Source organism: Vidua macroura, chromosome 1, assembly GCF_024509145.1.
Source record: "Vidua macroura isolate BioBank_ID:100142 chromosome 1, ASM2450914v1, whole genome shotgun sequence".
Lineage (NCBI taxonomy): Eukaryota > Metazoa > Chordata > Aves > Passeriformes > Viduidae > Vidua > Vidua macroura.
Window position 1 is genome coordinate 30,351,123 of NC_071571.1, and position 14,594 is coordinate 30,365,716.

Sequence of the window (14,594 nt, forward strand, 5' to 3'; positions counted from 1 at the left end):
CTTTACCTGCATAAAACAGGTCCCATGTGAAGCCCCAAGACATTCAAGAACAATCTTATAGGCAATAGCAAATTTGTAAATCTTTTTTTCTGCTATGATTTCCCTCAAAAAATTGCATATTAAACCATGCTTTAATAAAATATGGTCTGTGAGGCTCATATATAATTTGGGTTAATTAAAAGTAGCTTTTTCTTACCATTCCCTGCTTCCTGTGAGTTTTGAAGCACTGTCAACTTCAGAAGCCTGTGGCAATTGCAGGTGTTTACTGCACTGCAGCACAAGTTAACAAAGTTCAGCAAAAATTTGCTAGTGCTCTGCAGGAATCCAAAATTTTCATGGCTCTCATGTTCTGTTTAATTACTTTTCTTTATATCCTTATATTTTTACAAATCCCAAGGAACTGGTTCAGTAGATCCCTTTGAATAGTTATGAGTGACTGTCCCCAAGATTTTCTGTAGATAGCTCAGTGTTCTGGTCAGTGAAATATTGCAAGCACTGTAAATGGATTTGTTGTATATACTCATCTAACTAGATGGCAGCACTTTAACAGGCTAATTCTATTTTTTAGCTTAGATAATTTTTTTTGTGCTCAAGAAGACTTTCTTTCAGCAAGGCCCTTAAGGCCACCTATCACATAAATGGTTTCACTGGGGAACCACATACTTCAAGATAAAGTTAAAAATGAGTGTTTAGTGCTTTACTAAAATAAAGCCTAGTTACCTTCTTGACTCAGGACTCCGTATTATAAAGAAAAGACAAAAGAGGGAGAATAAGTAAAATGCAGTGTGCTACTATGTACTGCTTTTTTCACTAACAAACAGCTGCTGTTGAACAGTAAAATGTGTGGCTCTGTAAAAGGTGTAAAATGAAAAAGTGATATACATTAGTTTGACATGCATGCAGTGTAAGAGTTTCCTGGAAGATTTAACTTTCTTCTTGCAATTCTAAAAATTCAAAATCTGCAGCACAGCCTATTAGGTCTTGCATAATTGAGTGAGGAGGCGGGAGAGAGAAAATAAGTCACTTCATGTTGAGCTGCATTCAGCTAATTTTGACCCCAACTATGTGCTTTGAAATGAGCTGTCAAAATGTAAACCCTGATGATATTATATTTGGTGATGCAATCTGTGCTTTGTTTAACTAAATTATCTAGCATGTGTGTGACATCAAACAAGTGCTTAAAACCGCTCACTTTCCAAAATGATACACTTAGTTGGTGCTCTGTTTCTTTAGAAAATCGTTCAGCTGAATGGATAACTTGTGTCATGAAATAAGTGGTTATTGCATTATCCAAGATATAAAAAGCCACCATCAAGCTGCTTTCTGGAATATACCACACCAAGAGTGCCTAGTGAAAGGATCATGGACAACTTCACCGTCACTTCTGCTGAATTCTGAATGCCCCCTCATGGACACTACCACTTCTTAATATAATTTCTCAGTATAATATCCCACAGTTGTCAGAAGAAGTAGGGAGATCACTGGTCAGGTTTTGCCGCATGCATTACCTCATACACCAAGTCTAAAGGTCAGGTTAGCAACAGGAACCTGCAGCAGACACTTAGGAAATCCTCTGCAGTTAATGAACGTTTTTCCTCTCTAACTAAAACAGTAATCCCACAGGAGGGCTTTTTGTCTGATAAGGAGTTTTAGGATCAAAACTAGTTCAGTCAGAGGTAGCTCAGGTTTTTTTACCTTGCACTGTATGTATCCCTGGGCACAGCTTGTTTAGGGGGCCCTCCCTATTTTCAAGATCTAACAAGAAACCCTTATGAAAATGAACAACTTGTATCTCTATGACCCTTGTTATCTACAACAGGGAGCTTTATGTGGTTCCTAAACCCTTTAGTGTGGATTAAGTCCTCTCACACAGCTCAGGTCTTTGGCAATAGAGAGATGACTGGCTGAGTGTTCAGAACTAACTTGGCACAGGATGATGAAAGTCATACAGACTAAGGCTAACACCATGCTTGCTGCAGTTCATAGATTAATTTAGGTTGACTAATCTAGGCTTAATATATTTCCTTTATATATACCTGTACATATTATTCATGCTGACCCCAAATTATTTTTAAAATACAACTTGGCGAAATCATAACAAGTTTTGAATGGGGTACACAAGCTCTGCATTTGCTACAAAACAAAATGTGCCTGAGAGTTTTCTCTACCCTTGCAGCCAACTGGCATGTAAAGGCCCATGTTCATACTACCAGGAATGCTTCCTGGCCCATGCCAGTGACCAAACCATGTCTAGGAGTTGTTTGGGAGAGTGCTAGTTGCTGCTCAGCCAAAACAGTATGAAGGACCACTTTAGCAATTTAATAGTACAGATGATTGTGTTAGTCTGCCTGGGAATGTTTCCTGGCACTGCTTAGTTTACTGCTCCAGACACAGCCAGGAGGACTTGCTTTTCCAGGCTGTATTTTGTCTTTCTAGCCATAGATACTTGTGCTCTAAAATTATTCAAACAACAGTTTGGAGGACTTTTGCTAAACCAAAAAATTAGTTTTAGCTTTCAGATTATTTTTAAATAATATCCTACTTCCAAACAGATGATTAATTCCTCCATTGGATTCCTCAAGACAAGGGGAAAAATACATTTAGACCACTGCCAGTCACAGAGAGCCAGATTTGAGACCAGCCCCTGACTGAGCTCAGGGCAGGAGAGTGAAGTAATTCACACACATCCACATCCACATCCACACACACATCCATAGTGAACTTTTTTACAGTCCTGGTATGTATGTTTTGGAAAAACAAAATTAATACACAGTATTTTTGCATTAGTTTCAAAGTTTTATGTATGTTTGCTGAAATGCCTGTTTGGTATTTGTTAAAGGCTGACAGATGTAGAATAAGCTGTTACCAAATGCAGACAGGGGCAGCTAAAAGATGCAAAGATGGGTATGAAAACCTCCATGATGTTTTTTTTTACAATTTTCCCTTGATAAAGAGCAATGCCTTTACCTTGAAGAGCAGCCCTACTTTTGGGACAATAAAAAGACTGAATTATGTTTTGGTAGGGTTGTCTACTTTCCACTTGTTCTAGGGAGAGGAAGTATTCAAATAACTCCTTGGGGGCTGTAATTTATGCACATATGACTGACATTAGGTTACTGTGATCAGCACACTTTCAGAAGAGAAAAGAAAATGTAGCCATGGCTCTGCTTTGTGGCCCCATCTTTACTTCTGGTAGGGACTGTGGTCCAGCAACACTTTTCAGTCTAGAATTTGTTCTGAATTTTGGCAGTTTTCTGGATTAGGGAGGCATCTTACACCTCCTGCTGTCTACATCTCATGGACTGAAGAGGAGAGAAGGAAAGAATTTAAAGTTGAGTCTGCCAGATTACATAAACTGAAACATTTGAAAAATTCCACTCTTTGAACCTCAATTTGCCACTAAAGATAAAATAATGCAGGAAAAGTAAGTCTTTTCTGAAGAGCAAAAATATTTAGAGTGTTTAACATGTTCTAAATCACTCTAAATCTTAAGAGTGTTAGGCACTAGATGACCAAAATATGTAAAGAGAATAAATGCATCTCTGTGTGGATGCATGTGTATCAGAAGTGTGCTTGAAATTCCCACATGGTGCAGAGAGCAAGCGGTGTCAGTATACTGACGGGCACAAGATGTTACCTGTGCATAGTTTTGAAAACAAGACAAAATGTAACAATTATGAGAAATCTCAGGAAGGCAGGAAAATATCTGAATACCTTGTTTACAAACTTGATAGCCTAAGGGAATTTAATACAAAAAGCTGCAATACAGGCAAAGACACATTACACTAAGAGACCTGAGTGAGAAATACCCTTAATCTCTCTAACAATTCATGTTCATTTAGCAGAGAGAAACAGCCAGCTTCACTTTTGTCCTTTTGAATCTCTCTGCCTGTGCATGAGTTTACTCTGCTGATAGTCTAACCAAAATCTTCAGGTTAATAGAGACTGTCTATGTGAAAATTTAATGTTCTCTTTTAAAAAGAAGACCAGACTTTGACCTTAAATTCTGTGAAAGATGAAAATATTTTACAATAGTGGGGACAATGGATTTCTAGTTCTAGACTAATTTTTCAAAGCACTCAGGTGTAAGTATTTCACTCTCCTGAGATATATAAATGTTTCTGTTGATGAGGGAACCACACATGTCAGAGGACAAAGCCAACACACAAATTGTCATGCACATTAGAAAAGGATGACTTGCCTTCTACTAAGGATGTAGTAAATGGGTGGATGTATTGATCAAATTCTCTGTAATGAAACAAATACTGTTCATCTGTTTTCCCATGCTATTTCTCCTTTTTTGTTTGGTTTATGCCAATTTTCTGCTACATTTTATGCTTTTGATAATACCACGGTCAATGAAAATTAAGAAAGACACTTCCAAATAAAAAAAAAAGACATGTTATATAAATGCATATGTTATGTTGTCTGATAACTCATGCTAGTGAGAGCCAAAGTGATCACTTTGCATAACTGAAGTTTCATGAGACACTTTGGCAACAGACTCAGCATATAACCTAATTCTCCAGTCTAATTCTCTAGGGTAGAAACAGGTTATGCAGAAACAAGTTTGGTGCAGAAATTGAGTACCACTAAGAAGGACATCCCACTCCAGGCAGCTCCCCACAGTGAGGTCCTTGGAGTGCAGCCATCAGCTGAGCTGGCAGAGCCCAGAGATTTTGATCTCTGACATCTCTAAATCCTGACATCATTGTGTGAGAACTATTCTTAGAAATTATTACAGGTAATTTTTAATGCACTTTTTTCCTCTGTGCAGAGCCTTAGATAGTTGAGATTGATATGCAGAGATATTGCAAGGATGGGGTGAAAGGAACACGAAATGAGGAGATGAGAATGCAGAAACAGCACAGACACGTGCAATGTTTATCCTTCCCTTTCCTCCTACCATCTACAGTGTAAATGTTCTTGCGGAGAGCTGGAGAAGCCAAGGAGAAAGAGCAGCTCTGGGCTCTGCCAGCCCAGCTGATGGCTGCACTCCAAGGACCTCACTGTGGGGAGCTGCCTGGAGTGGGGAGTCCTCCTCAGTGCTACTCGATTTCTGCACCAAACTGGTTTCTGCATAACCTGTTTCTGCCCTAGAGAATTTGACTGGTGATATTGGGTAGGAGGTATGTTGTTGGCAAAACATTTTGGGAGACCACTTCCAGACCAGATATCACAGAGCACCCCATTGTAAAAATAATGGCTAGCTGTGTGGTTTATTATACTTAAAGGTATATGGCATTCCATTTAACAACACTTAAAAAAAAGCCAGACAATTAACTGTCTTAAACATGTCTGAGAGTTTTTGTATACCTTGTAGAAAATATGTGACCAGAGAGTGAGTATTTTGCTCAAGGTTCTTTGGTGTGACCTTCATAGAATTCCTTTTTACTTTTCTTATACATTTATTTTATCTGTCTTAGAAGCCAGACTCCCTTCCCAGTTTTGCCGTGGAGAATTTGCTATATCCATTTTAAAGCAGCTTGTTAGAAACATGGATCTTAATGAGAATGGATGAAGGAATAAATGTTACCAGTCACCTCACTTGTGAAGAAAAATATTTTATCTGACCCAGAAGAACCATTACAGAGTTTACTGACTCCATGAAGTAACATAATGTGCTGATTTTGATTGTGCAACTGTGTGTTAAAAGGACATGAGTGCACTGCTACAAATTCTCATGTGAGACTGGGAGAGGCTTGAAGAAATTAGAGATGAAAAAGGGTTTATTAAGTCATTTAGTTCTTGGATCGTTCCCTAAAATGTTCTTTCCACTGCTGTGTCTAGTCAAGTTTTAAACACTGAGAGAAATAGGGCTTCCACCATTTCCCTGAGGGGGAGCTTGTTCCACAGTCATCTAGATCTAACTCAAAGGATATTTTTCCTGATTAGTCAGAAAAAATTCCCACTGCTTAACTCAATATAAATTGTGCATGGTTCTTCTGACCTCCTATCCCCCAGGCATCTCCTCTTTTCTGTTGTGCACATTCTCTTTAATATACATAATATTGCTCTCCTCTCCTAGTGCAGAGGTAGGTGCTTTCCAATGTCTATGACAAGGTGTTGGATACAATAAGAATTTAACCTCCAAGAAAACTAGAATTAAATGCATTTCTGCAACAGGTAAATCATTCTAGTTGAAAATAGGGTAATCTATTTAGATAACTGCTGTAACTGTGTATCTGTATACCTTGAAAGTCAGAGGCAGTCTAAGCTCTGAGAGAGTTGGCCTTCAGTGTTTGTAAGTACCAGGTCTGCAAATAGGGTACAAGACCTTAAAATTAAGATGTTTTTCTCTTCAATTTATCCAATATCAACAGGAAAAATGATCTTGGGTCCAGAACTTTGTTGACAGTGCTGTTTATTATGCCCAGCCCTGAACAAAACCTGATTTATTTTGCTGTATCTGCAAAGGCTGTACAGCACTAGCATAAGCAGCGAAATAAATATTTTTATGATATGCTGTAACTCCAAATACACACAAGGAACAGATATGACAAATAAGAAATTGTTAGTTGTTTTTTCCTTTCCTATCATTCTTCCTTCCTAAACTGATTTGTAGAAAGACGTCCCAGATTTTTTACATCTTGCTTTGGGGCAAGTACAGGCTGTACACCCAGTTAAAAAGACAAACTTCACTTACAAAAATATAAGAAAGCAAGTGAGTCATCATGTGTAACAGCAAAAATATTAATCACACATGATCACACATGCATGTATATTGATATTATCGCACAGTAAAATTTTAAAAACATACACAAATGTGTTACTAAAGCATTTGAAGTTTAATTTTCTTTTTCTCCCTGTCTCTCCTCACTGTGATCATGTTCCTCCTAGCAGCATAAATCACAAGTACTAGTAATGATGCAAAAAAGCATTAATTCTCATTCCAAGCACATCTGCAGCTTACAGGTGTGAATAATATTTTGCTCTCTAAATCAGGTTTTTTTTCTAGCCAGATTTCTTACTTAAAATATATTTCATCTTTTGGTTTGTATCTCTTAATATATTATGTAGAAAGGAATCAGAATATTTTCTTTTTCTTTTGTGTGAAACCCTGTATTAATATAACTCTCCTAAGTCTAAAGTGAAGCATTTTGTGATAAAGCACACATGCATTTGTTTTTCATATAGCATTACTTTAATAAACAAATCAGTGTCACATTCCTGCATGACGCAATTTCAACCCATTATTAATCATACTAAATGTTATTTCGGACCTTTACGTTTTTTTTTTTTTTTCTCCCTAAATATTGTCAGTGGAATATTGTAGGCCTCTGCTGTTTTCTTTCAGCGAATTCGAGGTCGAAAAGCCAGTCTGGAGGAAATACAGCTGGTTCACTCTGAACATCATTCACTGCTGTATGGCACCAGCCCACTGAACAGACAGAAGCTGGACCCCAGGAAACTCCTAGGTCTGTACAGGCCTCTCTATTCTACTGAGAACAGCACATTCCAGCACTATCATTAGTCATAGCTGGTGTCAGTTTAAAACACTTGGCAAGCAGTGTGACAAAAATTCACTTTTTCCAAATGCATTGCTATGTGCAAGGAGAATGTTACAATGGAAGCCAAATATAGATTAGCAAAATACACTGGCTGGAAAGCAATGATATGAGTTTCTCCTCATTTGCTTCAAAAACCATCAGTGTTAACCTTTTACTGCAACTTGTTCTCCATTGGAGGTCAGTGGCAAATTTAAACACAGTTGGTTTTCTACCTCCTTTTATTCTTTGATTTGAAATTAGGAATTTAAGATACACTTGCTTGTCAGAATTGTTTGTTTGCTGTTCTCATTTACTTTATTTCAACTATTTCAGCCCTGTCTGCAGATACTATGCCTAAGTTTTGCTAATAAGTGAACTTTATTTTAATGCCTTCTCATTATGCAGGATATGATATCTTTCTGAACAACATGGGGGAAAAACATTAAAATATTAAATGCACCTATGGTTGTACAGAATAGCAGAAAACTGACAGGTTTTTCCACGTAAAATATCTTCATGCACAGCCAGTGCTCAGTGTATGTCTTTTGTAACACACAAGTAGGGTTAAAATAAGCTCTTCCATTAGTGTAGCATGAAGCAAGCCTACTTGTCAGAAACACACAAAATCTAGTGCATGAAAATCCATGAGTGAAATCCTGCTCTTTATGTCCCAGCACACTGGATGCAACGCTCTCAGTTACTTTTATAACACTTCTTCTAAAATGTGGAGCTTTTCCTAAATGACATCAAATCTAACCCAAACAAAAATAACATTAGCCATCAAAAGAAATTGTTGTCACAATTCTAGTAATACATAGCAATTATTGTGCTTTGGAAATTTATGCTGTTTCTTCTGTAAGGCAGACTTGCTTCAGGAAGTCCTAAGATCATAATGTTATAGGTTCATACATTTTCTTAGCCAAAGCAGCATCAAAACTGAAAAATATTTACGGTACAATAGATTCTCAGGAGCTTGAATTTCTAAGTAGGAAATCCTCCTTTAAAAAAAGGTGCTTCCAAGAAAAGGTTCTAAATTCCTGCAATTCAAATGAAAATAAATTTTCAATTGAATCTGAAACATTTTTATTTGATTTCATCATCATTGTTAAATTGTTCTTTATTGATACAGTCAAGCATTTCATTTAAATTTTGTTGTGTTTAATTACTTTTATTTTCTTTTTTACATTATTTAATATAACATACATTGATACAAAATATTGTTCCGATTTTTGATGTCCGTGGTTGAGCAGCCTCTGGGATGCAATGTGCAGTTGCGGGTACAAGGTTAAGAAGGAATGGACCTGACTGTGTTTGTGATGTACTCAGAATGCAGAATGCTTTGTTTATCCAATCTCAGAAAAATAATTTCTTGGCCCACAGTTTCTTACTGGACATGTTTTGCCTTTTTTATTAGACGCTTAGTCCAAAACATTTACTCTTTAAGTTTATATCAAGATCACTCTTAGAACATATTCTGAGTGTATCCTTGGCTCACTGCCCTTTTCTCTCTCTGTCTCTAGGATATTTTTTTGTTGCATCTCACATTGCCTTTTACCAAGACAAAAGTCAATAAAACACCCTTCCCACATGCTTTTGCATGTGCCTATTTTCTGGCTGGATGCTCTAATCATTTGGGCTTCCAGACTCTTGGATAAAGGAACCTAATTGTCTCTTATATTTTTCCAAAATGCAGTCCTGGTTTTGCTGTCCCCATTTCAGTTGAGGTTGAACCTAACCAATAATGACATTAAAATTAACATCTTTGTATATTACAGAAATTCAATATACATGTACCAAGGGAAAAATATCTAAAGAAAATGTTTCTCATAAAAAGTCATCAATAACAACATTGTCTCAGAAAATATTTCTATATCAATGAAAGTGTATTACTTTTTCTACAGGAATAATTCCATCAAATGATGGCTCTGCATCCTAATGAAAAGTAGGACCTAACCTCCCTTTCTTTACACCTCTGCCCATCCAAAAAGACAGAAGCACCATTTGTTCACCACTTATGCTCCAGAAAACGTATGTGTTTCCTGTTCCTCGTTGGAGGAGTGCATCTGCATTGTCTGAAGCTCTTTTTCTTTTTCTTTTGAAAGTGAGCTTTTACTCATCATTTTTCCTCAGTTTATCAGTCTCAGTCCCCAGTCATCAATCTCCCAATCAGCTTCCTTGACTTCTGTAGGGGCCTGACTTCAGTCAGTGATGGGTGCCTCAGCACCTAATTTGACAAACTAGCTTCTATGCCTTTGTGCACTGATATTCTGGAATACAAATCTTGGAACATTTCTAGTTCTGTCAGTAAACAGTTGTACCGAATTTAAAGTGCTGGTGACTACAAACTCTGCCCTAGCGCAAAGTCAAAAAAATTTGATTATTTAGACCTTGTCTTCTACCTTACTTAAAGTATCCTAATATCTTCTGGGATATCAACTTCAAACACCATGGAAAATTCTCACTCCATTTTCAGAGTAGCTTTTTGCTATTGTTTTTAATTTATGACAGGCTGTTTTGAGTTTTCCTTTTTTGTGAGGCTAGCTAAGCGATGGTCTCACTTTCTCTTAGTCCAACATTTCCCCATTGTTCTTTTAAAGAAATCTCAATGTTTTTCTTGTTCTTCAGAGTTTGGCAACTAATATTTTTTAAGCCATCATGCAATAAGAAGCGAGTATTCCAGCAAGCTTCTTGATACACTGAAAAGGCTTCCGTGCTTGTTTTCCCCAGTTTTAGTACTATCTTCTGATTGATTTTAGTGTCCTTCCTCACCATCTGCTTTCCTGTTTTTACTTTATGTTTATTGTTTTTAATAGTGTTTACCAGGCAAAATGTCCCTGTCTGCTGGGAGATAAATGAGAATTCATCTGTTGCCTCTTATGTCCCAACTCCGCCATGGTATTTAAGAAAAAATGCCTAGTCATTCAATAATCTAAAATGCCTTCTTTTATCTCAAATTACATCTTATGTTTCCATTAATGTCTTCTGGCACTTTAACAGCACTAATTTTTTTAGTTATCTGCTTGAGACTTTTTCATCTTCCCCATAGTAAAAAGTGAAAAATTGGTCCCTGGATCTCCTTAGCAAGAAATCTGGAAACTCCAACTTGCACCTCTGACAATCTCCTGCAGCCAACATTTCCTTGCATGTCTGGGGCCATTAGGACTCACAGTATGAAAATACTCCGCATAGCTGCTGCACCTGCATTTCCCCTGGTAGCTCCACAGGAGGTTTTGTTTGGCTTCTCTCACACACTGTGCAAACTGATCAAAGGCCTCTAGTCGGGTAAAAATGCATCTTGGATTTTACTCAAAGTGTAAAAAACTTTCCTCCTTGCAGTCTTTCCAGACCTTGCAGTCTGGTCTCTCATACTTCAAAGATGATGGCTTATAGTTGTCTTTATGCATTTCACTGGCACCTGCTAAACATGAGTAACTGCAGCATTCGCCCCTTCCATAACAATGGGTGACTCCTCCAGGTAACTCAAGTGATTCACTATCTAATGTTTCCTCCAGATGGCAAAGTTACAAAGCCAGTTCTGTGATATGGCAGGGGAAAAGCTTACGTTCTCTTCCACAGCTGCCTTAGGATTAGATTACACACCAGGATAAGAACTGCATCAAATCCTGAGATCTGTACCCAGTTTTCATATTGTCATTATCAAGACAAACCCTGAGTTTAGTAGTACAAAAACAAAAACAAAAACAAAAAAAAAAAAAAAAAAAAAACCCACAAAACCAAAACAAAACAAAAAAAAATTAGTAAAACGTGAGCATAAATATTAAGGTAAACCCTATCATATTAGTTAATGTATAGAGTACATTAGCTAGAAATTAAATTCTAAAACCTATTAAGTTTTTGTTCCCTTTAGTATAATGAATTTACAGAATAATATTAAAAATAATATTTCAAGTTATGTTTTCAAAATATTAATACAGTCATTGATGTAATGTAAATGAAGAAAAGATCATTTTTACATAGATAGAAAGACTAAGGCTGCAATTTTCAAAGGAGAAACTTTTTTGAAGCAAAAAAGCTAAGAAATTAGTTATCAGTTTTATGTAAACTTCATGTGGTTCCCTCTGTTGTCAGTGAAAAGAAACAGGTATAATTCATCCCATCAGTCATGTAGGCTCAATGGAGGTGCCTGCCTCATTCCTCTAGCTGGAAAAGAAGCTGGGACGAGTAGCTTAGTCAAGCTGCTTATCAGCTACAGATATCAGGATGATTAGTCACCCTAGTTCAGAGTCATTTTCTGTGGAATTTTGATCATTATATTCCTTTGAAACTATCACTTACCAGTCTTGAGATTTTTCACTGTTGCATAACAGTACCTTAAAAGTCCCATGGCTGATTTGATTTCTAAGTATTATGAGTATTTTTTGTACTATTATCTGGCATTTTCATAGTGATAATAATACTGAAATCTGAATTACTGTAAAGAATAAAGAAATACTGTTCCAGTATTTAAATGTCTTTTGATAAACGATGCTTATTGTTTCCTTTTTCTTGAATATATAGGAAACGTGTCTCAAAAACTCTTTTCCTTGTTGCCTTGTGGGGGACTTGGGGTAAGTAGATTTTTTTTACTTTTTTTTCCACAAAAGGGACAGCACACAACATATGGGTTCTCTTGTTAATTCTTTAGCACTATCAGTTCAAAGTCTTCAGAAGCTGATAAAAAATGTAGAGATGAAACATGAGCACTGTGTTTTCAAAGACATGGAAGACAGCACATTACAAGAGGCATATGGAAGAGTTAGGAACAAATTTTGTGTAAATGTGCCCATTTCTAGTTATCCTACTTTGGGTTTTTCACATGAGCTCTTTTCTTGAGGAAAGTAACATGGGCACAATTGTTATAGCAAAATGAGCTGTTTCCTGTCCTGTTGAAAAGTAAATGTGGCTCCACACTTCTCTGAAAGACAAAAAAGTTGCCAACGCTAACATTTAGCAAGAAAAGGGCTCACCAGCTGCTAGACAATAACTTGGGTATTGAAATAATAAATTATGTGAGCATTTTTATGGATTGAAATGGATTCATCCTGAAAGACAAGCTTGTATTAGGACACATTAGACAAAAATCTGTAGAAAGAAACTTGTTGCAACACTAGGTAAAAGAGGAAAGCTAAATTAGTGAAAAGCATGTAGAATTTCTACTGATACCGGTATCATGCTCCTATTAAATTGTAGTGAAGGTAATGCCAAGGAGAAACAATTTTTCACATAAATGAGTTTTTCACACAAAAGTATTTCACACTTTTGGTCCAGCTGGATCCATTATTTACTGATGTCATCAATATCAAAGTGAAATGGTAATATTCTAGATATCAGTGGACTGGATGGTTGATGTATATTTTACTTCCCTTTTACTGCTTCCCAGTGAATTCTCCGACTATTTTCTCTGAAAATTCTGAGCAGACATAAAGGCATAATCTCTGGAGGTCAACTTTCACTGCTACCTTATACAGTTTTATTTACCTTTATTCTTCACAAAGGATAAATTCCATGCCATACTAATATGTTTCTATGGCAGAAGAAACACTCATTTTATAAGGTTTTAACACAACCAAGAAAAAAAATGCATTTCAACCTTCAGTATTTTTTAATTTTGGTGGATTTCTGAACCATCAGTTAAAAAAAAAAAAATCAGGAAGTCATAATCATTCGAGCTCTTCCACCTTGGACTTAGCTTGCTGAAGATCTTGCCTAAAATTTGGAAGCTGGTGACTAGCAACTTGCCAATCTGGAAACTTGGGCATCATTTCTATATGTAGTTCAGCTAACATTACACATTGACATGTAGATGTGTTTGCACATGCACCTCTGTAAATTATTGTGTGCACACATATATGCACACACTGGTGTGTAAAAAAGGTAGTTTTTCACACTGCTGATACAGAGATAATTGAAGAAAAAATTAATAAATTTAAAGGAAAGGATGTTCAGGCTTCTGAGTAAAAAGAAGATTATGTAAAAGTTCTTGAAAAAATCTATTTGGGGGCCTTGGACAGTAAAATAGACTATAGCATTCTTTAAGAAGTAAAAGATAAGACTTTTCTATGAAACAGATTATTGTGACCAGAGATGACCAGAGATGTGATTTGAAATCCTTCTACTAATGACAATGTTTCATTCTAAAGCTAACACAAGTCAGAATTGCTCATTACAACTTCATTGTTTTAAGCATTTAAATTCATCTACACTTTTATTTCCAGTCTTTTTCATTTATTTCTTATTTAAATTCATAGAAATTGGATTGAAGACCGTGTTGTAGAAATTGATCTTTTATTTATTTATTTTCTAGTTGGTCTGCCTTTCTATATATGATTACTGTCAGGCTTGCTGTGGAGCTCTTTTAAATGGGTTATGACCTTTTTCAAGGTAAATAATCAGATTAGGAGCTTTCTTTCAGCGATATTTAGCTGTCGATTGGTTAAGATGAGCTCCAGGAAAGGGAGCTGCTTCAAACTATGTGGAAAACAATTCTTAAGTTTACTTTCAGAAATGATGGTGGAAATGAACAAGAAATATTGATACTTAGTACCTTTCAACTTAAATGAAAGGTATAAAGCAGTAATCAATGTAAAGCAGGAAGTGTAGTTCACGCAAAGATTTTCAGGAGGGATGGAAGAATTTGGTATTTTTTATGTTTGTTGTATATTTTTTCCTCTTTGCTTGTATCATTGTTTGCTACAGAATATAACACAGTGTTAAGAAAAAAATTCTTAAATATTTTTTTAAGAAAAAATTCCATTCTTGCAGGAGACTTTATGATTGCCTTTTGCATGAGGGTTTTCAGAGCTCTTTGATCCTATTATTTTCTAACCGTATGGGGACTTTGCTGTTACTATGCAGCTCTATCATTAAATAGATTACTGGTTCGACTACTCATACAGGGGATGGGAAACCTAGGCTCAGTTCTGTCCACTCCCAGGCTGGATTTAATATCAGAGACCCCATTTCTTAGTGCTACCACTCAAGAGATTAAATATTATTTCTGGCTGGGGACCCCCACACCATGCACTGAAGTGATGCCATTGTTGGAAAGAGCACTGGACAAGTAAGGCTTTATCCATAAGTAGGATAACGCCCATCTACCTAAGG

The 14,594-nt window shown here is 36.5% G+C and overlaps 1 protein-coding gene across 1 annotated transcript in view; it reads left to right on the top strand.

Annotated features, from left to right (window-relative positions):
- HDAC9 (histone deacetylase 9) overlaps nucleotides 1–14,594 on the top strand; it is a 269,848-nt gene that overhangs the window by 136,065 nt on the left and 119,189 nt on the right. The window contains exons 15-16 of the mRNA XM_053979425.1: nucleotides 7,298–7,418; nucleotides 12,009–12,058. Coding sequence (XP_053835400.1) covers nucleotides 7,298–7,418; nucleotides 12,009–12,058 — 171 coding nt within the window. The remainder of the gene's footprint in view (nucleotides 1–7,297; nucleotides 7,419–12,008; nucleotides 12,059–14,594) is intronic.